Raw genomic sequence first — 26,032 nt, 5'->3', positions numbered from 1 at the left:
CTTCATTTAACCCCTGATCACAGATTTCCCGGTTATATTAGCCGGTAAATTAGCCGTCTACAGGGGTATGGATGGACCTAACGAAGTCCTTAGAATAATGTTAAATTTATTGCATTTTTATTCACCTGTGCACCCAAGTTCACTTGCCCTAAGGAAACATTAGTCAAGTAATTATTTTATTTTTTCCCGTTCCATGACTCAAAGTGCCGAAGGGCAAGGGTTAGCAAACAAGGTTTTTTTGTATATGTTAGCTTGCGACCGTGCGTGCGAGCGTGTGTGCAAGCGTGCGTACATGCCCTTGCCCCCAGTTATCGCCCACGTTTCTGCCTGCGCAAAGTGATTTTCGCGATAATCTGAATTAATAAATTGTTGGCGCGCGGTGCTGAACTGTTCAAGTACATTGTATTTGTTAATTTCACCATGTACACATCCCGCTAGGGACTAATTGATAGCATATTATTATTATTTTGAATTAGTATTACTATTTTGCACAGATCCGTGTCAGGTTGCATAAACAATAAACATATGGTAACATAATATACACGATACACGATTTTCAAATTCAATATGGAATTATATTAACTGGGCGGTGCTCGGCCTGTCACTCCGCCATATCTGCATGCTTATAAACAGTAAAGACTCAATGAAACAAGACATTTTTTCAATGAAACAAGAAATTTAATTTTAGCACATTTTACAGAATAAAAAGATGTAAAACAATTCATAAAATATAATGCCCATTTGGTGTATGACTGGGGTCCCCAGGTGGTATGGAATATGATAAAATACGCCATCACGGATCGGGAAATTGAGCGGCCATCCACAAAAGAAAAGCGGCCGCATTTCTTGTTTACATTGGGAGTGTACTGAAAAATCTATACAAGAAAATTATAAAATGATACATTCATTCAAATTAAGTGATGCAATTGTCAGCAAAGTCCATCGATTTTAAATTTTCTTTAAAATTATATATGCAGATAATTTCAGCAATGGTCATTATTCAACCATGAGGTTAGATTTATGAATCAATTGATAAATTAATTAAATCTGAAAAATAAATTTGATTTAAAGACTGATAAATTCAGTCCAGGATCGATACTCTTTAAAGATATCTGAACTAAATATTCTGAAACAATGAGTGGAGTCCGTTTAACTCTTTGAAAATGACATTACTTTATTGATGTGATTTCATCTTAGTCTGAGATTCATGATGAGTAACAACAAATGTTTGAAACCTCCAATGATGATGAAACTGAAACGGAAGAAATTTGGTGCTTCCCAGCGAACACAATGTGACCCGTATGTAAAGGAAAAGAAAGAAAAGAAGACTGTCAAGAAAAACTACTGTCACGGTGATGAGGTTTGTATAACCAGTGTCCTGGGCACTTTAGTTAATTACAATGCAGTTTATATAAGTCAATTCTAAACTTGTTTTTGCCGGTAAAGTAATAATGTTTCATTTTTGGCAAGCTAAATTAACTTTATAGTATAATAATATTTCTGTTATCCTCAGATTTGCAAACGACAACTCATGAACCCGTTTCAAAGTGTGAGAAAAACACAGAACTTACTAGACATTAAAGATAACACCGGTTCTACACAGCCGGATAACATTTTCAATATGGTTCTTAACAAAACGCCATCTTCACAGGTCAGCTGAATAAAATAATTGTACATACATAAAATACGATGTATGATTCTCTCAATTTGAAGAGTTACTGCCAGATAGTTAAACTTGGGTGGTATCCTTACACTCAGAAATACTATGCACTTTGATACTTTGATTGACATAACATTGTAACATGATATTATTGGTATTTTCGGACGACTAAAAACATATACTTACACTGACGTTTTACAGCAGTGTTAATATGATACTTTAATATTATGATACTTCATCACACTTGTTGATTATTGATCAATATAATATAGATTATCACTATCATTGAATCTATTTTCAGGGTTCAAGTGAATCAAGCTATATTTTGCCAGAACTCACTTCAAATTCACAGCCAGTAAGTGTTAAATAATATATAATAAGAATTCATTTTGACTGTTACAAGTAATGGCCTTAAAGGGGGGTTTACCCTGATTTTGTTTGTGAAACTTGTTTACAAAATAGCAGTTCAGTTGACCAACAAACTAGGACCAACAAAACTATGCCCATATTTGGTCCAACATGCCCAAAACCCAGATTTTGTTATGAGTCAAAACCATAATATATGCCGATATTTGAGCATACGCAAAAAATTTGATGCCATCTCTAATCTCTTAAGCAAGTATATTATTATTATATACACATTAGTTAGCCACAGAAGTCAAAAAAACACGCAAGTGAACTCAACTGCCGGTCATGTAAACCTTTACAATCATGATAATATCTTAAGAATGACATACATTTACTAACATTAAATTAGTAAATTTAAAAAAGCTTAATTAATGCCAAAAGTTGAAAAGTAACAAAAATCACAATCGTTTGTTGTAAAGAATTCCTGAAAATGAAACAATGATGGAAACGGAGAGAAATAAACAATAATCAAGGAAAAATAAAACCAATATATACTGCTCATTCAAAATTGCAAACAGGTTAGTGATCATAACAAAGTAATAAGCAAGGTGTCAAGTACGTTAGATTGTCAAGATTTTATTCCATGAAATTTTTACCCCCATATTGCCTGAGAGTCTTAAGCTGATTCTGCCAGGATCATTCTCTTCTTGCAATCATATTGTATATTGTTATTTCTAATAATTTTCTGGGTCACTATTTCACAATCAAACTGGTGTTTGTTCAATACCTTCATCCACGTTTACATTATTCGCTTCTGTGCCAATCCTCCTTTCTCCTGAAAAAAATGAGTACAAAAATTTCATTGTAAATGTAAAATATCAGAAGCTATTCAATTATAATCCCGCTGTCAGGACAATAAAGTTGATAAATAAATATTGATGGTATTAATATTTATATATCAATATTTAATTACCATGGGTTGTAGAAGTTTCCACGTTGGTAATGTACTGATAAGACAGCTGCATCTTCGACCGGATAAATGCTCTGAAGCTAGTCACGGTCAGGCAATATATGTAGAAGTTGCTCATGGTGTTTAAAGACGTGAGCGAGAGTGCAACTCTATAAAAAGTGGTGTGGAATGCGGTGTGGAATGAGCTCTTATCTTCTAGATTCACGATAGACTTCCCGATATGGTAAGCAACGTATGGTAGGAGAGATATGCAGTAAACAGTGGCTGTAAGGACTGTTGTCACGATCCCCTGCCACTTTAAATTTTTCCTGCTCCGGGAAACAAACTTGCTGGCTGTAATCAGCAAACAAAGAGTGGTTGATACAACCAGGCATGGTGGAATAAATCCGTACACCACTGCAATAAAAGGCCTCAGATAGTGCCAAATCTCCGATGAGAAACCATAATCGCATAGATAACCCCTATACGAAAAGAAAACATCATCTTTATCTCCGGCAAGGAGAATCACAGGGAAAGTGAAAGATGCCAACCAGCATGCCAAGCAGATCAAGTGCGCTTTCTTCAAAGAGGTTGTTCTAAATTGGAGGGGATATTTGAGGAGGAGCAGCTTGCTTGTTGTCATGGCACAGATTAGCAACCAACTCGTCAGGTTAGAAAAGAACTGTCCATAGGAGCACATGTAGCAGAAGACGTTTCCTAGCTCCCACTCATCAGAAAGGACAGAGACCAACTTTGGGAGAACGTAGGTAGCAGATACAATCAGGTCACAGAATGCTATGTGCTGGATGATGACAATGATGACTCGGTGAAGTTTAATGGCGTTGTACTTTATGGATCCTATGAGAATGGCTGTGTCTCCTATTAACGATGAAGCAATGACGAATAGAAAGTATCCTGCCCAAGTGTATCTTATAGCATCACTTTTAATGCCATAAGCAGTTTTGTTACTGTCGTCATGATAATATAGGGTTGTTGTCATAATCGATAATTTGCGAAAATGGACACCTATTTCCCAAACATTTTCAGGAGTCTTAAGGCCACTTTTTCCCGCCTTTCTTGTTTTTAAATATCTTTAGTTGGGAACATCGTAGAATGCTGCGAACTAATCGAGGTTGTTTATCTTATCAATGAGAAAACTTTTTCAGTTAATTGGATTAGTTATTAATAAAAATACAATTTTTCAATTGGCTCAAAATGATGTAAATTACATAAAACGGGGAGGAAGGTATTTTTTAATTTTGAAAATGTATGTATAGTTAAAGCTCAGTAAATCTCAGCAAATAGATTTTGAAGGCTCAGGAATTATTAAGTCAAAGCTTTACAACTAAAAAATGAACTCGTCAAGTTTCAGATCGTAAAGACTAAATGACTGCAGGCCACATTTATATACAACTTACAAAGCAATATAATATAGGCAATATATAATAGGCAATTTATAATTAGATGCTTAGTTTGGCTTCATATCTTAGTCTATGATTTATCACGCATGAGCAAATATACCAAATGTGCATGTTGAATCTACCAGGGTCATAAGAAGAAGGTTACTTAAACACGTATCATTTAAACACTATAAGTATAATTATATTTAAATATTTAAATCAAATAATGCAAAAAAACAGTGTAGATAGTGTTGAAAATTTTTCAAACTAGCTTGAAAATTGAACATATTGTAACCAATTTTGACTAGATACTGGCTAACAATACCACCTCTCAAGCCTTGCAGTGGCACAGTTTAGTGACACGTGATAAGGTGGGAATCACGTGATGAGGTGATCGGACAATCCTGTTCCTACGTCAGCTACTCAGTTTCATCTTAGCCATGGTCTACTGATTATTGATTAATTCTAATTTTGCAACTTGGTACGAACAGATCTGATATTTTTGTGTAGGATGCTGATTCTAATAAAAGACTTTCTAATTACTAATTATCTGTAGCACTAGATAGTAATTCACCACGTCACACACTACGATATGTAATTTATCTCTCCGATCTTCTAAACTGATAGCAGACGAGGACGGAAACTTCTTGCAGAATCATTGGAACAAGACAATAAGCTTGACTTCTGAATGAACATCTTACAATGACAAGAAGTATAATTTGCTATGCTTTTGGACACAAAGGGAAATACACAACAAAAAAGGCTTGAAATCTTCGTAAAACTACATCGTTAGAGCCTCAAATTATTTGTTATATAGTAGTGTTGAAAGTATTAAAAGTATAATTTGATTAGAAGTATAACTTGATTACGAGTACCGGGTAACTTGTAGATAATACAACACTAAATTGGTTCAGTAACAATATATTATGTCGAATGGTTCTGGTGTGATATCCTGGAGAGGTTCGCTGTTCTAGGGTGGTTTTAATGAGAAAGAATTCTGACGAACAAGAAATAATTCTAACAATATAAGACTGATATTCCTTGATACTTGCTATCGAGTAATTACTTGTGTACAATTTTCTGCCGAATGAACAAAACACAGGATGGAAATGGAAGAAGAAAAATGTGCTGCAAATAACAGCACTATATCCTTACTTCCTTTCAATAAATAGTACATCGGAATGGATCACGTGAAAATTTAATTATCTGTACTAAATGCAAATTTAAAATAACAAAAGAATTTTTTCTGAAATGTTCTTTACTGTCATTGGGATCTTATCAGTGGCAATATTTCTGTATATAGTATATTTTATCGATACTTTCCTGCAATTTCTTTCCTGTCTTGAACGTTTGTTGTGCCCTCCATAGTTAAGTCACGTGATAAACACTGTGTCTGTATCACCTATCAATAAGATAACCAATTCCTTTTTGAATAGCCGGTACAAACTACAAAACCGTACGAATTTAAATAAAAACAATTCAGAAAGGTTATAAAACAAATTATCTAGAATAAAACAACCAAAACACATATCAAAATTCCTCGCAAAATAAGCATTTCAAAAACTGATGTGCTTTAAAAATGCAAATTTAAATTGAAAGAGTTGACTACCGCAGTTCTGAGCCACGTGATGAGTCATCTACTCAGTTTCATCTTATCTGCACCTCTGTTATATCATCGTAGATGAGGCTGTTTGTTTTGGTACAAACAGGTCTAGTGCTTTGTGTAGGATGCTGATTATGTAAGAGATAGTTGATTTGAATAGTCCTAATCTGACTTAGTGCTGGAAGCAAGAAACTAAAACTAATATGTACAGGGTGTTTCAAGAATCGTGTCCAAATTTTGAATGGCCCTTAAAATCTAACAAATAGGTCAATCAGTTCAATTTTTGTTTTAAATTATAGATAAATTATTACATTTCAAAATACATATCAAAAATAACTGAAATATTACTTTTTGAACCAAGCCCCTTTCCGGCATAACAGGTTTTGAAATCTCAGATCATATTGTCTATTATTGCAGGTTTTACCATGTCACGTTTTAACTTTTTAGCGTCCATTCTGATGTTGAAGTCTGAATATAATTCGATGTAATGTAATTACTTTTTATTTTATAACCTGATAATTTAACAGCACACTCATTATATTATATTACATATATAATAATAAAATATTACATTATATTATATTACAGGAGATTGGATTATTGCCCAGCAAGAGTACCTTTTCAGTTCCACCTAGAGATTGGTCGGTAAAGCTGGAGTACAAGTTACAGAGTAGCAAACCCTTTAAGTGGTGTTCTCTCGCACTTCTCAAGCCTAGTGAGGAGGCTTGCTGTACTAAACTTCTGGCTGCTCACCAGTCCCCCGTTAGTCATACTGTAGTCATACTGTAGTCATACTGTAATCATACCGTAATCATACTGTAGTCATACTGTAGTCCTACTGTAGTCATACTGTAGTCATACTGTAGTCATACTGTAGTCATACTGTAGTCATACTGTAGTCATATTGTAGTCATACTGTAGTCATACTGTAGTCATACTGTAGTCATACTGTAGTCATACTGTAGTCCTACTGTAGTCATACTGTAGTCATACTGTAGTCATACTGTAATCATACTGTAATCATACTGTAGTCTTACTGTAGTCATACTGTAGTCATACTGTAGTCATACTCACATACTGTAATCATACTGTAGTCATACTGTAGTCATACTGTAATCATACTGTAGTCATACTGTAGTCATACTGTAGGATCTGCCATATTATTGATAAGTTCTCTATTTAAGCATGCTTGGGTATCTAAAATTAGAAATATTAAGTTTTATAACATTTACAGGAGGGTTGCTCTGACAGAGAGAGATTGAGATATTATCTGTCTTATTGGGTCCACCCAAACATACCCTGGCTAAAACTCTTTCCTAGGGACAGACCCTCCGTCAGGTTTGTATCTTACTCTACTATACTCTACTATACTCTACTATACTCTAATATACTCTACTATACTCTACTATACTCTACTATACTCTACTATACTCTACTATACTCTACTATACTCTACTATACTCTACTGTACTCAACTATACTCTACTATACTCTACTGTACTCAACTATACTCTACTATACTCTACTATTCTCAACTATACTCTACTATACTCTACTATACTCTACTATACTCTACTATACTCTACTCCTTGGTTTATTATGAAAATGTGATTTATAATTTTCAAGCCTCAATAACATTTTTTACCAACACCCGTTGTTTCAGCAAATCCGAAAATACAGTGTTCAAACAAGAAGCTTTAACAGGATTGCTCAATGATTGGTGAGAGTTATATTATAAGGTAGTCTTGTAAAATAGTGATCTATACTTAAGTTTCTTATTACATATGCAATAACTGTACATATTGCATAACCTTACATAGAATTGCATAACTGGGATAACAGGTGCAGTACTAAACCTAACTAGATCATGTAAAAAGTGATGCAACGACTGGCGCTGGGCCCTGGGGGACGTCATTTAGACAAAATATCATATACTTTGATGGGAAATAGTCTGATAAAGCTCTCAACATTAAGATTATCGAAATAAAAGCGTAAACGCTGTCATGTATGATGTATATCCTTCATGTAGTGCAGCCTGCAGCATAGGCGCATAGCGGACCCTAAAGCTTCCCGCCAAAATTTTACGTAACGCGCATTGAGTAAAACCTTGGGTGTTCAGGAATCACAACAAACGCACGCGCGTATATATATACGTATTTGTAGAAATTAAACTTATTCACATTTTGTTATCGATCACGTACTTCTGTCTTTTTAACATACTTCTGTCTTTTTAACATACTTCTGTCTTTTTAACATACTTCTGTCTTTTTAACATACTAGAATTCCTTGTACAACCAGCTATACCCAAAATTACTATTAAGCATTTTGAAGTGCTCTCAACTTTAGGTGTGCTTCGTTTGAGAGTTTATTTGGGCTCCTGAAAGCAGGGCACTGTCCCTATTTCTACGTGTGTAGTCACCAGACTACTGTGCTATTCCGGAGCAGGGCGGAGGGGCTGTGTGCTGATTTGGTTCCCACTACATACGGTGTACGAAACTCTCTGAAACAAGAAGGTACATTTGGAGGGGGGGGGGGGGGGGGTTCCATGTACTCGCTGATTAGTGATTAACAAACCTCATTTCCAAAAAATATTAGGTTCATTGTAAATCTTATATCTCAAGATGTAAAGGCTTTTACTTGGTGTGCACTGTGCTTGTTGGTTCAAAAGTAACAACAAATCCATTTCAGATATTGAGTTTACGATGCCTCTCGCCCAGGAGGTTCTTAACGCCCAAACGTTGGAGCAGGAAAATCTAGGTCAGCTATATTAATCTCAAAATTACAATATATAACAACCTAAGGAGTCGATTATAATGTTGTATTAAAAAGGTAACACAGTTGAATGAGACTGTGTCTAATACTTTTGTGTTATGACCTGTGAATCAGCTACTTATAATTTATTTAACACGTACGTCAGATACCAATGGAGAGACTGGCGACGCTAGAGACTTCCTCGATAGTTTGGGTATAGACAGTAAGAGATATAGTGAACTGGATCCTTCTACTGTAAAGATGCGAGCAGCTGGCCGATTAAAGCTAGGTTAGTTGAGTGGTGGGGGGGGGGGGGGGTTGCAGTGGAAATATTCCGGACTGATTGACAATTCCTCATCTTGTTTGTGAGACGAAAAAATTGATCTGTCTGTTTTTAACCACGTTTATGTACTATAAACTTCATGTTAATGAATTGTATAATGAATCGATAGCCATGTCATAATGGGGAGTTGAGTCACCTGACACGTGACAGCCTTTAATTTACCAGCAGCGACCATTTGAAATTCCAGAAGACACGTGTAAAGAACACGTGTAATTTGTAAAGAACGGTTTACCCCCACCGTATCAAAGTATATCATGCGGTTAATACAAGTAAATATTCCAAATATTTTCTAGATCACAGTATAAGATCGCTGGTACGAGTACAAGGAAGTCAGGTACAGGGTGTGTTCAACTTCCTGCTCAACAACAAGAGTCTGATCCCAACTGTAGGGGAATTAGCGGGGGTGCCCCCCACTCTTCTCTCTCCCTCTGTATTTGTGGGAGGAACTATCAAACACAATCAGGTTAGTCACAACCCGACAAGTTCAATCTAGTACTGTATATAATATAGTTAGTTTAAAAAACTTCAAAGTTTCTAGACACATTTGGTGTGATAATTGAAGTGCTTCCCCAAAATTTCAAGTTGGTTGTTCACAATTTATAATTAGTTAATCCGCTTAGTTAATCCTTATAGCATCTATAATTTATATTCTATAGTTTTTACAAATTATAGACTTTATATTATAGACTAATCGGTGCGGTTAGTGTATCAAAATTCAGTAAAAACTGTGATATATCTGTCCAAAAAATAACCTCGGAATTTTGACTTCCAGTACCTCAATTTGGTTTCATACTATCATCAATTAACTGATTAATAGATGTGGATACTGGCGGGGAGGTGATAATTTTAGGTTAGAAACGGTCATCAAAATGAGTTAATAAGAAGGTCGATTTCTCGGTTATTTTTGAGCGTTCGTTCAGAAAATAATTCGGGGCCCTCAAAGGGGGGTAACAAGAAGGCGTTACAAGCGTCTCTTCAGCCTCCTGAACATGTACTCGCCCTTTGGGACAATATGATTTTTCAATTTTCTTCGTGATTTTGACTTCCAGTACCTCAATTTGGTTTCATAACATCATCAATTAACTGACTAATTGGTCTTTGGGTAAAAAGTCCATCCAATCTGTCAAATGTGTGTTCAGAAATTTTCATATTTGAAAATGGGACAGAGTTTGAAAAGTATGACTTTTCGTTTTGTTAAACTTTCTGCTGTGAGCTTCCTTCGACCGAAATCAAACTTCCAGCACCTCAATCGTGTCCTATGGGGTCTAGAGTTGAATGACTAATTGGTTAAGGGTGAGAAATTCAGTCAAAACTGTAAAATTTCGGTCCTGGAAATTTCATCTTGAAAAACTGAAAATGGGACAGAGTTTGGGACAATATGATTTTTCAATTTTCTTCCTGATTTTGACTTCCAGTACCTCAATTTGGTTTCATAAAATCATCAATTAACTGACTAATTGGTCTTTGGGCAAAAAGTCCATCCAATCTGTCAATGTGTGTTCAGAAATTTTCATATTTGAAAATGGGACAGAGATTGAAAAGTATGACTTTTCGTTTTGTTAAACTTTCTGCTGTGAGCTTCCTTCGACCGAAATCAAACTTCCAGCACCTCAATCGTGTCGTATGGGGTGGGGGGGGGCCAATGGCATAAATGAAGAAAATGGAGAATTACTCATAGGTTTTTCCATTTTCTCCATAGAAATATTCTCCATTTTATGCCATTTTATGCCATTTTATGCCATTTTATGCCATTGGCCGCCCCTATGGGGTTTATGCCATTGGCCGCCCCTATGGGGTCTATAGTTCAAATGACTAATTGGTTGCGGGAGAGAAATTCAGTCAAAACTGTAAAATTTCGGTCCTGGAAATTTCATCTTGAAAAACTGAAAATGGGACAGAGTTTGGGACAATATGATTTTTCAATTTTCTTCCTGATTTTGACTTCCAGTACCTCAATTTGGTTTCATAAAATCATCAATTAACTGACTAATTGGTCTTTGGGCAAAAAGTCCATCCAATCTGTCAATGTGTGTTCAGAAATTTTCATATTTGAAAATGGGACAGAGATTGAAAAGTATGACTTTTCGTTTTGTTAAACTTTCTGCTGTGAGCTTCCTTCGACCGAAATCAAACTTCCAGCACCTAAATCGTGTCGTATGGGGTCTATAGTTGAATGACTAATTGGTTGCGGGTGAGAAATTCAGTCAAAACTGTAAAATTTCGGTCCTGGAAATTTCATCTTGAAAAACTGAAAATGGGACAGAGTTTGGGACAATATGATTTTTCAATTTTTTTCCTGATTTTGACTTCCAGTACCTCAATTTGGTTTCATAACATCATCAATTAACTGACTAATTGGTCTTAGGGCAAAAAGTCCATCCAATCTGTCAAATGTGTGTTCAGAAATTTTCATATTTGAAAATGGGACAGAGATTGAAAAGTATGACTTTTCGTTTTGTTAAACTTTCTGCTGTGAGCTTCCTTCGACCGAAATCAAACTTCCAGCACCTCAATCGTGTCGTATGGGGTGGGGGGGGGGCCAATGGCATAAATGAAGAAAATGGAGAATTACTCATAGGTTTTTCCATTTTCTGCATTTTTTATTAAATACTTTTCAAATTTTACAGAGTACAGCAATAGATGAATATAAAATAGAATCGTTCAAAATATCGCCCCCATCTGTAAACTATGATGGGCACCCAAACACGGTAAACACATAGTGAACTATGTCCGCAGTAACTTGGACCCATTACATCGAATTAATCTAAATCCAAAAATTTATGAAAAACTATTTAATAACAAACAAATCCATGGTGAATAACTGTGGATATAGTGTCAAAATTGGTATTTCATACGTCAAATTCCAGATACATTAGATACAGGTCTGATATGGTCATTAATGTGTGAGAAGGTGTGCGGGTGAAGTGTGATATGATGTTGAAAGTATAGGAAGGTAGATAAAAAAACTTAATAAAACAAAAAATAATAATATGGGGAGCAAAGAGACTTGGCTAGACTGTTGTTTCACTATCTAATAAACATTTCCATAGATGCTTAGTGACCTCAGCTTTGAAAAGACTAGTAGACACAATCTGTCTTACCTGTAAAGGGAGTCCATTCCACAGTATATGTGTTCTGTAGAAAAATGATTTTGCCAGTGGGCTATTTGAGGTACATATGGTGTGTGAATTCTGACTTAACTTAGGTAAAATTGATGACACAATAGACAGACTGTCGAGGTGGCAACGTCTTAGTCGAGAAGTGCCCTGATATAAAGAGAGAGGCAGCGATACAGGAATTAAATTGTTCAGAACTCTGTGGAAAAAAATAAAATCATTCAAGTCAAACTTTTGAGACAAAGGGAGAATGTCGACAAGCTTGCACTTTTTGACATATTGCTCAGGTGGATAACTGCGGCCCTCTTCAGACAGAATCCATTTAATAGCTCTCTTTTGGAGACTTTCTAATTTATCACTAAGTGATTTATTACAAGGGCGCCAGATTATGGAACAATTTTCGAATTGGCTACGAACCAGGGAAAGGTAAAGCGCCCGGCGACGTTTCTGATCAATGACAATATGGCCATTTCTTCTGACCATACCAAGTTGTTGGCAGGCCTTAGTATAAATTCTGTCGCACTGACTATTCCAACTTAGCTTAGGAGTAACATCGACTCCAAGATCTTTTTCTAACTCTACATACACAAGAGGAAAGCCATCAAGATTATATGCGAATGGAGGAGATAAAGATGGTTTTCCTGAAACAATAAGCACTTTACATTTTGCTGGATGGAATCGCATTTTGTTTCTTAGTGCCCAGTCAGAGAGATAGTCTATATCCATTTGTAAATTAGTGTTATCAGAAGATGAATGTATTTTACGCCAGATTTTTGTATCATCGGCATACAAAACAATATCAGTATTATCCGAAAGGCCAAGAGGAATATCATTGATAAACAATACAAAAAGTAAGGGACCAAGGATAGAGCCCTGGGGGACACCAGAATTAACTGAGAGGGTAGATGACATCTCATTACCAATAACCACTCTTTGGTAACGGCCTTGAAGGTAATTGGTAAGAAATTTGAGAAGTGTACCATCAATGTTATATAAGGTCTTTAGCTTATGAAGAAGGATATCATGATTTACAGAATCAAATGCCTTAGCAAAATCAAAATACACAACATGATTGATAATATTTTCGTTAAGAGACAATGCCAGGCTATCACAAAAGTCAACCATATTGGTTGTGCATGACTTGTGCTCTAGAAAACCATGCTGCCTGGGATCAAGAAGGGTACTTGTCAAAGAAAGCAGTTTACGTTTAACAATGCGCTCAAAAACTTTCATGACTAAACAAGTAAGGGATATTGGTCTATAGTTTTCAACCTCACTTTTCTTACCTTTCTTAAATATTGGGACAACATTTGCAAGTTTCCATTCTTGTGGAATGTAGCCGCTGTTGTAGGATCCACGAAAAATGCATGTTAGAGGGTAAGCTAAACCTACGGAACAATTTTTTAGAATTTTACCGTGTATGCCATCTGGTCCCTGGGCTTTATTTGAATTAATATTTGAAAGAAGCTTACGAACATCCCGATGATCGAAGTCAATATCAAAATCAACATCATTGACATAAGAGATGTCAGTGTCATAAAGTGAAGGATCCGAAAACTGGTTATAAAAGAAAGAATTGAAAAGTTCAGCTTGATCTTTGGGTTTGAACCGAAGCTGTCCAGAATAACTAACACAATTAGGAATACGGCAGGAGTTAGATTGATACTTAACATGTGACCAAAACTTCTTAGTTATAAGCGCTTAGAAATATTCTCCATTTTATGCCATTTTATGCCATTGGCCACCCCTATGGGGTCTATAGTTCAAATGACTAATTGGTTGCGGGTGAGAAATTCAGTCAAAACTGTAAAATTTCGGTCCTGGAAATTTCATCTTGAAAAACTGAAAATGGGACAGAGTTTGGGACAATATGATTTTTCAATTTTCTTCCTGATTTTGACTTCCAGTACCTCAATTTGGTTTCATAACATCATCAATTAACTGACTAATTGGTCTTTGGGCAAAAAGTCCATCCAATCTGTCAAATTTATGTTCAGAAATTTTCATATTTGAAAATGGGACAGAAATTGAAAAGTATGACTTTTCGTTTTGTTAAACTTTCTGCTGTGAGCTTCCTTCGACCGAAATCAAACTTCCAGCACCTCAATCGTGTCGTATGGGGTCTATAGTTGAATGACTAATTGGTTGCGGGTGAGAAATTCAGTCAAAACTGTAAAATTTCGGTCCTGGAAATTTCATCTTGAAAAACTGAAAATGGGACAGAGTTTGGGACAATATGATTTTTCAATTTTCTTCCTGATTTTGACTTCCAGTACCTCAATTTGGTTTCATAACATCATCAATTAACTGACTAATTGGTCTTTGGGCAAAAAGTCCATCCAATCTGTCAAATGTGTGTTCAGAAATTTTCATATTTGAAAATGGGACAGAGATTGAAAAGTATGACTTTTCGTTTTGTTAAACTTTCTGCTGTGAGCTTCCTTCGACCGAAATCAAACTTCCAGCACCTCAATCGCGTCGTATGGGGTCTACAGTTGACTGACTAATTGGTTGCTGGTGAGAAATTCAGTCAAAACTGTAAAATTTCGGTCCTGGAAATTTCATCTTGAAAAACTGAAAAAGGGACAGAGTTTGGGACAATATGATTTTTCAATTTTCTTCCTGATTTTGACTTCCAGTACCTCAATTTGGTTTCATAACATCGTCAATTAACTGACTAATTGGTCTTTGGGCAAAAAGTCCATCCAATCTGTCAAATGTGTGTTCAGAAATTTTCATATTTGAAAATGGGACAGAGATTGAAAAGTATGACTTTTCGTTTTGTTAAACTTTCTGCTGTGGGCTTCCTTCAACCGAAATCAAACTTCCAGCACCTCAATCTTGTCGTATGGGGTCTATAGTTGAATGACTAATTGGTTGCGGGTGAGAAATTCAGTCAAAACTGTAAAATTTCGGTCCTGGAAATTTCATCTTGAAAAACTGAAAATGGGACAGAGTTTGGGACAATATGATTTTTCAATTTTCTTCCTGATTTTGACTTCCAGTACCTCAATTTGGTTTCATAACATCATCAATTAACTGACTAATTGGTCTTTGGGCAAAAAGTCCATCCAATCTGTCAAATGTGTGTTCAGAAATTTTCATATTTGAAAATGGGACAGAGATTAAAAAGTATGACTTTTCGTTTTGTTAAACTTTCTGCTGTGAGCTTCCTTCGACCGAAATCAAACTTCCAGCACCTAAATCGTGTCGTATGGGGTCTATAGTTGAATGACTAATTGGTTGCGGGTGAGAAATTCAGTCAAAACTGTAAAATTTCGGTCCTGGAAATTTCATCTTGAAAAACTGAAAAAGGGACAGAGTTTGGGACAATATGATTTTTCAATTTTCTTCCTGATTTTGACTTCCAGTACCTCAATTTGGTTTCATAACATCATCAATTAACTGACTAATTGGTCTTTGGGCAAAAAGTCCATCCAATCTGTCAAATGTGTGTTCAGAAATTTTCATATTTGAAAATGGGACAGAGATTGAAAAGTATGACTTTTCGTTTTGTTAAACTTTCTGCTGTGAGCTTCCTTCGACCGAAATCAAACTTCCAGCACCTCAATCGTGTCGTATGGGGTGGGGGGGGGCCAATGGCATAAATGAAGAAAATGGAGAATTACTCATAGGTTTTTCCATTTTCTGCATAGAAATATTCTCCATTTTATGCCATTTTATGCCATTTTATGCCATTGGCCACCCCTATGGGGTCTATAGTTCAAATGACTAATTGGTTGCGGGTGAGAAATTCAGTCAAAACTGTAAAATTTCGGTCCTGGAAATTTCATCTTGAAAAACTGAAAATGGGACAGAGTTTGGGACAATATGATTTTTCAATTTTCTTCTTTATTTTGACTTCCAGTACCTCAATTTGGTTTCATAACATCATCAATTAACTGACTAATTGGTCTTTGGGCAAAAAGTCCATCCAATCTGTCAAATGTGTGTTTAGAAATTTTCTCAGCCGCACCTGTACTCACAGAAGAGAGCTTGAAAAAGGTTGTACAGAAGGATCGAACTAAGAATGTGTTAATATTTGGTTTCGAGGAGATTAGTGAAGAGAATCTGAGTCATGAAGTTGGCGAGATGTTTCAGCAGATTGACGAAAAGCCACACTTCGAAGCTGTCCGGGTTGGGAAGAAGTTAGCTATAAAGATTAGACCGGTTAAAGTTTCTTTTGAAAATTCAAGTACAGTCCATCAGATATTAGTGAAAGCCAAAGAACTGAGACTGATTCCACGTCATAAAACTGTTTTCATTTCTCCGGACCGATCACCTGAGGAACGAACTATCCATCAACAGTTGGTCTTAGAGATGAAACAGATTGCCAAAGAAGACACAGATAAACATTATTATATCAGAAGTGGTAAAATTTGTTGTATGGACAAGGTAGTGGAGTGAACGATTTATAATAATGTTTAATGATATACATCCTTAAGTTGTTTTTTTACCGTTGCTATACTAACTTTTAATGTCAATAAGTAATTTGGTTTTGGATTTTTTTTAAAAATATCATTCTCATTAACTGATTATCTTAGTTTGGGGTATATTCATAGGCCAGCCGGTTTGACATCGGCAATCTTTATTTTTATTTGGATTGTTGATATAAGCGGGATAAAAATGCTTTATTTCATTTCATTTTCATTTCATTTCATATTTGAAAATGGGACAGAGATTGAAAAGTATGGCTTTTCGTTTTGTTAAACTTTCTGCTGTGAGCTTCCTTGGACCGAAATCAAACTTCCAGCACCTCAATCGTGTCGTATGGGGTCTATAGTTGACTGACTAATTGGTTGGGGGTGATTAATTCAGTCAAAACTGTAAAATTTCGGTCCTGAAAATTTCATCGTGAAAAACTGAAAATGGGACAGAGTTTGGGACAATATGATTTTTCAATTTTCTTCGTGATTTTGACTTCCAGTACCTCAATTTGGTTTCATAACATCGTCAATTAACTGACTAATTGGTCTTTGGGCAAAAATCCCATCCAATCTGTCAAATGTGTGTTCAGAAATTTTCATATTTGAAAATGGGACAGAGATTGACTTTTCGTTTTGTTTAACTTTCTGTTGTGAGCTTCCTCGTGAGAGATCTCTGTGAAAGTGGGCATTTCCACAGAGTGGAAGATAAATTCATATTTAAACTTATAAGTAAGATCGTGGTTTTAAATAGAATTTATGTTGTAAGACAATTCCCATGACCCGTATAAGCCATTATAGCGCTCCATTGTCCACATTCATTTCCCCCCTACTCTATGTATTCACATGTTCCATTACAGGTTAAGTGCGGTAGTTCGCATGCCCGACAAGACGATGGTACAATGGATGTGGTTAATTACCTGCACTTAACGGGACCTATACTCCCTTCCAACGTGGAGGGTATCAACAAGCTCCTCCGAACTACTCAGGTACAATCACGCTTCATTCTTAAAATGACATCCGCGTGGTTTAGTGTGCTAGTTAATTGATCTGCATACATTCCAGTTAATATAATTACCAGAAAGTTTTTGATATCTGGTAGCCTAGGATTTGGGGTTTGATAAACCTCTTTATATTCTGTAACCCACAGAAAGATTTCTCTGGAAAGTTTGAATCACTGCTTAACTCTACCGCCTACAACTCGTCTGACCCTGAGCAGCCACCAACAGTTAGTTGTAACCTTGACAGCCTGAGTAGTAACCCTGACAGCCTGAGTAGTAACCTTGACAGTCTGAGTAGTAACCCTGACAACCTTACATCTTCAAACATCGCGGAACTTCTGGTCCCATTTGATATAGGACATTCTGGTGTTGTAAATGATTGCTCGGGACTCAAGAGGGACTCAAAATCTGCAGAAGAAACGGCCACTATACAAGAAATAAATTTGAAAGATGGTGTGTTTTCGATAAAATGAGACATTATGATGATATTAAATCATTTATTTTTTCTGTGTCTGTAATATTTGTAATTTTTGGGATATTTTCTGGGTCAATTTTATGTAAATAAGTTTCAATCATTTTCGTCTGCAAATACTTTGGCATTATCAACTTCCGATGGATAATTTCTGATTATAAATATAAGACCAGTAATAATTTGTTATTTATAACTACGATACTGCGTTCATTACTCAATGTGTTTATTTCGCCAAGTTAAGTAACTCCTATTGATAGGTCATTATCCAACTAAAAGAAAACTATAGGCCAATTATTTACCATTGTTTACTTGCTCAGCTGTTATTTCATTTTCCACGCCCAAATGTGAATTTCACGATGTTTGCTGGTTTGTATAAAAAGAATAAAGGATTTCACATACAAAACAATTCCAATATAATACACAATTTAGCAAAATTTCATGACGAATTTAAGAAAAAGCGTCACAAATTCCACGCAGGAAATAAAGATTTAATTTCGACTGCTTAAAAAGATGGGGGGCCCCCAATAGACGGCTCTCAAAAGTTCTTAAAATCAAAAAATCGTCCATCTTAAAATAGAGGAAGTCTGCACACGCGTACCAAAATGTGCAGAAATTTCCTCTTGCATTTTACAGAGTAAAATAACAAATTTTACAGAGTAAAATAAAAAATTGTTTCACCTATCTGGCTATTGAAAGATCTGCCTCGACAAATTGAACACTTTAATTCGGGATATCCTAGTTCATAACATGTTATATCAATCCTTTTAGTCCTCAATGAGCCGAAACATAGACAAACAACATATCTTCGCCGTTAATTTAACGTTAAATCCAAGATCTAAGAAGTTCCGCTCAGTTTCCGAACATAGCCCTCAGGTTTGACATGGGGATTGAGGGGCCCACGATATCGCTGCTGCCGGGACTCTTTTTAGTCGGCGAGGTCACTCTGCCGTCCTCGAACTTGGTCTTGAGGTCGTTAACGTTGTCCTGCAACGCTCCTTGATCACTTTCCAGTCGGTCCAGCCTCATTTTTATATCCTCAACCTCCTCCTCTATGTCAGACTTCTCTCCAGATGACCCATTCTCAGCTGCATGATTATCTCCATTCTCAAGTGGAGCTGCTTCTTCCTCTTCGGCTGCTTCCTCTTCAGCTGCTGGTGATTCTTCCTCAACGGCTGCTTCTTCTTCAGCTGCTGGTGATTCTTCCTCGGCGGCTGGTTCTTCCTCTGCAGCTACTTCTTCCTCTTCTGGTGCCGCCTCTTCTGCTACTACCTCACCCTCTTCAGGTGCTGCCTCCTCTTCTGCTACTACCTCACCCTCTTCAGGTGCAGTCTCTTCTTGTGCTGCTTCCTCCGCTGCGGCTTCGTCCTGAAATATTGAGAGATTAGTTGGTTGTCAAATGTGATTTTGTAAACATGATGGCTTGTGTATGCAGTGCATGGCTTCGTATGTGGCGAAATTGCGATAAAATCCCGATTTACTGCAAACTCCGATATACCGCGGCTATTTTCCTCCCCTTTAATGGGAGCTTAACATGTATAATGTTTAATTTGATGAGAACAATCAAAACCCCGACTTGCTGCGGTCTTCAATATACCGCGGCTTTCTCCTTTCCCCCGAACTCCACGGTAAATCGGGGTTTCATTGTATAACTGTATGGAAACAGGTGACATGAAAAATATTAGAAATTTCTCTACTCTTAATTGACCAGTGTGAGTTCATTATAATGGGTATAACTATAATTATGTTAATTGTAACCCACACAATATTCGCAGCAGATAACGCTCTCCTCCTCCTCCTCAGAGGAAAGAGAAACTGTTCTGGTACTCATCGACCAAAGACCAGAGTCACTTAGGAGCCGACTACAAAAGTGACAAAAACAATGCAACTCACAGTTAGGCAGCATTTTACTATAAAGAAATCACCAAGTAAAGACATGTTTCGCGTCGCAGTAATTTTACGCCAGGCATGCTTTTGTTCTGTTAAACTGTACTTTAGTCAACCCATTCTGAGAACAAAAACTTAATATGTTCAATTAAAATAATGGCAAATGATGTGTACTTTACTATTCGCCAGTCTTTAGTCTGAGGCGAAACTATTTAGATCGGTAATCTTCCTGGCTCCTAATCAGCACTATTATACATACTCTAGTATAGAAATATGATACGACTTTATCTATTAACTGTGAGCGCTACTAAGCAGTGTAACTGTGGATAATGATCTTCAACCTAAGGTTTCATGAATTCAAAATTATCATTTCAACCGAATAAAGACAATTTAGCCGCTTAAAAATTGGCCTTTAGTTTTAGAAACATAACTTACCTCTACTACAGCCTCTTCGGCAGCTGGTTCTTCTGAAGCCTCTTCTGCAGCTGGCTCTTCTGAAGCCTCTTCGGCAGCTGGTTCTTCTGAAGCCTCTTCAGCAACTGGTTCGTCTGAAGCCTCTTCGGCGACTGGTTCTTCTGAAGCCTCTTCGGCGGCTGGTTCTTCTGAAGCCTCCTCAGCGACTGGCTCTTCTGAAGCTTCTTCATCAGCTGGTTCTTCTGAAGCCTCTTCAGCAGCTGGTTCTTCTGAAGCCTCTTCGGCGGCTGGTGCTTCTGAAGCCTCTTCAGCAGCTAGTTCTTCTGAAGCCTCTTCAGCAGCTGGTGCTTCTGAAGCCTCTTCAGCAGCTGGTGCTTCTGAAGCCTCTTCAGCAGCTGGTGCTTCTGAAGCCTCTTCAGCAGCTGGTTCTTCTGAAGCCTCTTCGGCGGCTGGTTCTTCTGAAGCCTCTTCGGCGGCTGGTTCTTCTGAAGCCTTTTCGGCGGCTGGTTCTTCTGAAGCCTCTTCAGCAGCTGGTTCTTCTGAAGCCTCTTTAGCAGCTGGTTCTTCTGAAGCCTCTTCGGCGGCTGGTTTGTCTGAAGCCTCTTCAGCAGCTGGTTCTCCTGAAGCCTCTTCGGCGGCTGGTGCTTCTGAAGCCTCTTCGGCGGCTGGTTTGTCTGAAGCCTCTTCAGCAGCTGGTTCTTCTGAAGCCTCTTCGGCGACTGGTTTGTCTGAAGCCTCTTCAGCAGCTGGTTCTTCTGAAGCCTCTTCGGCGGCTGGTTTGTCTGAAGCCTCTTCAGCAGCTGGTTCTTCTGAAGCCTCTTCAGCAGCTGGTTTGTCTGAAGCCTCTTCAGCAGCTGGTTTGTCTGAAGCCTCTTCAGCAGCTGGTTTGTCTGAAGCCTCTTCAGCAGCTGGTTCTTCTGAAGCCTCTTCGGCGGCTGGTGCTTCTGAAGCCTCTTCGGCGGCTGATTTTTCTGAAGCCTCTTCGGTGGCTGGCTCTTCTGAGATCTCTTCGGCAGCGGCTTCACCTGAAGTATGTAATGTCAATTTGCTGTTGTCCATTAATTTATTGTTTTCCATCATAATCGGTTATGAGCTTGTAATAAAATTTGAATTTGAGTTTGTGGGCTTCTATGATTTGCTGAGCAACCTTATAAGCATAAACGAGTAACTAAAGGATGAACACAATATTATAAATCTACCCACCGTTCTCCTTCACTGGTTCCTCCTCATTTACTTCCTCACTTTTAGGCTCGTCGAACACTGCTTTGGGCTCCTCGATTTTACTCTCTGTAAAAGAACAATCAGTTAAAAATAACAAATTCAATTATTATAGATCTTTGAAGTAAGTTTTTATTCGCTCGATTTAAAAATACTGATTATTCTACACCTTCATAGCTATAATGGGTCTCTAGAAGATGATAGATAAGACTAACGGAGCATGAAAAAGAAGGCTGATCTGAACTTATTGTAAGTAAATTTACTTATTTTTAAAATAATATTAGTTTCTGTAGCTTTGCAATCGGTTTAGGTTTAAATTTCTTATTTGGGACTTGGTAAGGATATGGATCCAAATCATGACGCTCTTTTCAGCTAGAAATACTATTAATCAATAGCTTTATTAATTAGAAATCAGTTGAGAAATAACCAACCATTTCCGACCATATTTTAGTTGTTTAAACCACACTGATTAATTGTTGGGTTGGAAACCACTTAGTAAAATGAAGCTTGGGACAAAGAAACAAATACATCTCTCCAGTTATACGATAAATTCGCCTCTTGTTTTACATATGTCATTTATAATGGGTATACTTTGAACCCACCACAGCAGCAAAATATTTAGAATTACTAAAGAATTCAAAGAAATACAAATGTTATCATTTAACCAGGGTAAGGTTTGTACACTGATAACCGTAACATTTAAATTGGTGTAGTTTTATCCTTGATTTTCAGTCATTTCGATTATAATGTATTTTTTGGGCAGCGGACTTGATGGCTCTTTGCTATAGTTTGAAAAGCTTACTTCCAAAACATATTTTGAAATTAGCACGGCTGCTTCTCAACCATTGAAGAGCAAAAGTAATGCTCGGTGTCTCTTGCAAAAGAGGGACAAGTCAAAATTCTGAATGATAGAACGATTGCACCTTCGGACAACATCACCGTGAAAAGGAATTAGAAAGCCCAAGAAGTTCAACCCGAACTCTTTCCAAATTCCAAAGAACTAAAGTTATCACAAACATCAGTATTTTGAAGTAAGAGTTGAACAATTTTGCGTACGAAATTCAGGTAAAGCAGACTTGTATATTATATATACATATAATATACCTGGAGAGGGATTAATAACTCCCATGACACTTGGAGGCTTCCTATCAGGACAGAAAAGTACAGCTGTATTATCTTTGTAGGTGAACTTGTGACATACTCCCCCGAACGTCACATCGAGAACAGTTCCATTTTCCCTGACTTCCCATCCTCCCTGCCTTTCTCCCTCGCACCATTTAACACCTCCATCTCCCAGTAAGTCTAGAGCACCATTGATATTTGTACCATCGTGAGCCCAACTCCATTTTGAATCCTTGAGTGGTGGGAAGATTCCTGTGGAGTATGGAGCTGTCAAATCAGCCTTTTAAGCTGAAGATTAGAGCCAATACCAGAGTCGAGCAGGAAGCTGAGAAGCGCAGATCATCACATGAAGCCAGCAGTTATAACTCAAAAAGTATAGCTGACTCGCTTATCAAACTTTCCACTCATCAAAATAGCGAGTAAAATTATTTCAAACGATATTGTAGAAAAATGTGGATTAGCAAACTCCCAGTATAATCAACAAACTCCCAATATGATAATACGACAACAGCCACAAATACAAACGACAACGATTGTGAGTACAGACTTGATAGACTGGACTTGTTAACTTTGACATTTGGACAAACACCAATCAAGTACCAAGCAAATGAATTTTAGGTTGTTTTTTGCACATCAGGACCTATAAAACTAAGGGGTCTGAGTATGATCATATCGGGGGGTTTCCAATGGTGAAAAATGATGAAAAATTGTGAAAAATTGTGAAATTTTACAATTTGGAAAGTCGATTCACCATAAAAATCATTCACCATTTTTCACCATTTGAATGTTTTGCTTTCGAAATATCAAATTGAAATATTAAATGTGTATTCTGGTAGTATACGACGATACCGAGAGCTCAGTTTCGATATACCTTACTCGCCATGATCACCAAAAGTTAATACTTTTGATGTACCTTACTCGCCATGTTCACCAAAAGTTACCATTTTTGATGTACCTTACTCTCCATGTTCACCAAAAGTTACCATTTTTGATGTACCTTACTCGCCAAGTTCACCAAAAAGTACCGGTATCAATGTACCTTTCTCACCATTTTCACTTAAAGTTACCAGTTTCAATGTACCTTTCTCACCATGTTCACTAGGTTTGATGAAAAATGGTGATTGATAGTTTGGGTGAATCAAGTTTCCGAATTGTAAATGTAAAACCTAGACTTACTTTCAATATAATGAAACACATCTTTAATTGTTTCTTTATATCCTCAAAATCTGAGTTAATAACCAAATATTGTTTTAGAGTGATAACACCAGGTCAAAGCTAAAACTAAAAGGCAAATATACTCATCGAAAAAATTGTGAAAAATGGTGAAATTTTACAATTTGGAAACCTGATTCACCATTAAAAGCATTCGCCATTTTTCACCATTGGATACCCCCCATCATAACCTGACAACAATTGTGTAACAAAGTTGACTTTTTGTAATACAAAAAGTTACCAAAAGTTACACGTGATTGGGTATTACGTATCGAAATGAAAGATAGCATTTTTACCTTTGTTCCTATCAGCACGAACAAAGCAAAACAGCCGAGCAATATCACCGCAACGCCAACATCCTGTGGTCCTCATTTGTACTCAATAATTGCAGTGGAAACGGTTGAGACAAGAGAGCTCGGTTATTTACTCGGAAAATTGTAGTTCATTTTAAGTGTACTGTATCATAATATCTACTGTATTATTATTATATATTACATAGTGTGTAGATAGCTGTCGGGTTGAGTCGCTTTGTACGGATTGATAAATGATTTTATTGTTTCAATTCGACCCGGAGTTTATTGTATAGATTTCCTGACTGAGATGGCCTTTGTAATATATTTTATAAGACTAATGCGTAAGTTTAGTTTTACGTTAGATTTATTTAAAAGAAATTGACGTGGGATTGTGTCAATGCAGTTTTTTATCAGTACACATTTTTTTGGCCTGTCGGATTCACGAGGAAATAATTAGATAGAGCTCATAATATGTCTCTGAATGAAGCATAAGTATTTGTAGCATAATATGTGAAACGCAAGGATATGTTTTAAAAGGTTTAAATATGCGATTTTGCAATATAAGCTGTAAATTAAATCAATTTTGCCGGATGCGCTGCAGCGATAAATAACATGCGAATGGTTCCGGTAAAGTACCGTGTCTTTACTAGGATCTGACCGGGTGGTTTTAGTCAGATACATGCCGCTGTGCGAGTAAAAGAGCGGACTGCAACACTGGTATTTTCACCTAACATTAAAACTCAAATAATCTCTCTGAGAATACCAGACTACTTACCAGACTGTGATTCCAGTACGGGTGTTTCCTGTGTATCAGACATGTTCAGCTTCCACTTGATGTGCTAGATTAAGAGGGTGAAGTTAGTTTCATTAACAATCATCATGTGCAATGTGCAATGTGCAATGTGCAATGTGCAATGTGCAATGTGCAATGTGCAATGTGCAATGTGCAATGTGCAATGTGCAATGTGCAATGTGCAATGTGAATTGTGAAATGTGCAATGTGCAATGTCCATCTGTTGTGCTTACGGATCATGTGACGAACATGTTCAAGATTTGATTCCCAAAGATCTGAACAATTTTGTAGAAAGAACCGATCTTCTTAACTTTTGGACAGTTTTAAGAAAACTGTGAGCGATACAATGGTTTTAAGATTGGTCACATGGTAGTTAAAATCACAATAAAAGATGCATATACTACGAACACTGAGCTTTGAAATCACAATGTCTGATAAACACTGTGTGGCGAATAGTGCACACTGGACAGGGTTGATATTATTAATATTCAACACTGAAATAATTCTATAGTTTGACACTCCTGTTGAAGTGTATGCCTTGAAACAGAAGTCTCTCTATTCGGCATTCGCAACACATTTTTATACTTTTAATCGTTTAGCATTTAAGAAATCGGCCCGTCAAATAATGAAGACGTATCATAGTAATCAGTGTTATAAAGATCAAAATATGCTAACTAAAAAGGCATAATAATGGGTCAACGGGGAAGTATCACAAATAGCTTCGAATCTGTTTAGCGAGGTTTGATCCGAGACTTATTAATAGGTTGAAAATAGCAGGATCTCTTTCTCTATTTACGAGAAATCGGTCGCTAATTGCTCATAAATTGACCGGATATGCTGGCGGTAATTGCCCGAGGAAGACAGACTATTCCCGGGATTACAGCCATATTTGGGCATCACGTGACCCAGGTCTGTTGGGGTGTTTCACCAGATGACCGGGCTCACTCTCTGTTCCTATTATAAATCAAATTCTGAAATCACGATCCTGGAATATGATGATAAATTCGGCTGTAATTAATTTTGTGGAGG

The 26,032-nt window shown here is 36.9% G+C and overlaps 2 protein-coding genes across 4 annotated transcripts; one reads left to right on the top strand and one right to left on the bottom strand.

Annotated features, from left to right (window-relative positions):
- The first annotated feature begins 1,201 nt into the window (after positions 1 to 1,201).
- Positions 1,202 to 18,414, top strand: LOC134812744 (protein downstream neighbor of son homolog). Of its 2 annotated transcripts, XM_063820307.1 has the most exons (13): positions 1,202 to 1,360; positions 1,514 to 1,651; positions 1,962 to 2,015; positions 6,549 to 6,722; positions 7,195 to 7,298; positions 7,624 to 7,680; positions 8,307 to 8,473; positions 8,649 to 8,717; positions 8,878 to 9,000; positions 9,348 to 9,517; positions 17,455 to 17,583; positions 17,745 to 17,834; positions 17,877 to 18,148. In XM_063820307.1, the coding sequence occupies exons 1-13, from the start codon at positions 1,208 to 1,210 to the stop codon at positions 18,066 to 18,068; spliced, it is 1,620 nt and encodes a 539-aa protein (XP_063676377.1). In that variant the 5' UTR covers positions 1,202 to 1,207; the 3' UTR covers positions 18,069 to 18,148. The 2 variants fall into 2 exon arrangements, with proteins under 2 accessions (XP_063676377.1, XP_063676376.1); XM_063820306.1 differs by having other exon boundaries at positions 17,745 to 18,414.
- A 42-nt stretch (positions 18,415 to 18,456) lies between these two features.
- LOC134812741 (paternally-expressed gene 3 protein-like) lies at positions 18,457 to 25,058 on the bottom strand. Of its 2 annotated transcripts, XM_063820287.1 has the most exons (5): positions 24,986 to 25,045; positions 22,688 to 22,957; positions 21,569 to 21,652; positions 20,387 to 21,390; positions 18,457 to 19,432 (listed from the first exon to the last, which is right to left on the bottom strand). In XM_063820287.1, the coding sequence occupies exons 1-5, from the start codon at positions 25,026 to 25,028 to the stop codon at positions 18,917 to 18,919; spliced, it is 1,917 nt and encodes a 638-aa protein (XP_063676357.1). In that variant the 5' UTR covers positions 25,029 to 25,045; the 3' UTR covers positions 18,457 to 18,916. The 2 variants fall into 2 exon arrangements, with proteins under 2 accessions (XP_063676357.1, XP_063676358.1); XM_063820288.1 differs by lacking the exon at positions 22,688 to 22,957 and having other exon boundaries at positions 24,986 to 25,058.
- Between the last annotated feature and the right edge of the window lie 974 nt (positions 25,059 to 26,032).

Source organism: Bolinopsis microptera, chromosome 3, assembly GCF_026151205.1.
Source record: "Bolinopsis microptera isolate Bmic1 chromosome 3, MBARI_Bmic_1.0, whole genome shotgun sequence".
Taxonomy (NCBI): Eukaryota; Metazoa; Ctenophora; class Tentaculata; order Lobata; family Bolinopsidae; genus Bolinopsis; species Bolinopsis microptera.
The sequence above is the reverse complement of the archived record's forward strand: the minus strand, read 5'-3'. Positions and strand labels throughout refer to the sequence as shown.

Excerpts from the sequence above, each read along its gene's own strand:
- LOC134812744 (XM_063820306.1), top strand. The coding sequence starts at position 1,208 with ATGATGAGTAACAACAAATGTTTGAAACCTCCAATGATGATGAAACTG. Across the intron at positions 7,299-7,623 it reads AGGGACAGACCCTCCGTCAG|CAAATCCGAAAATACAGTGT; the intron begins GTTTGTATCTTA and ends CCGTTGTTTCAG. Across the intron at positions 7,681-8,306 it reads ACAGGATTGCTCAATGATTG|GTGTGCTTCGTTTGAGAGTT; the intron begins GTGAGAGTTATA and ends TCTCAACTTTAG.
- LOC134812741 (XM_063820287.1), bottom strand. The coding sequence starts at position 25,028 with ATGTCTGATACACAGGAAACACCCGTACTGGAATCACAGTCTG. Across the intron at positions 21,653-22,687 it reads AGTTATTAATCCCTCTCCAG|AGAGTAAAATCGAGGAGCCC; the intron begins GTATATTATATG and ends GTTCTTTTACAG. Across the intron at positions 19,433-20,386 it reads CCGAAGAGGCTGTAGTAGAG|GACGAAGCCGCAGCGGAGGA; the intron begins GTAAGTTATGTT and ends TCAATATTTCAG.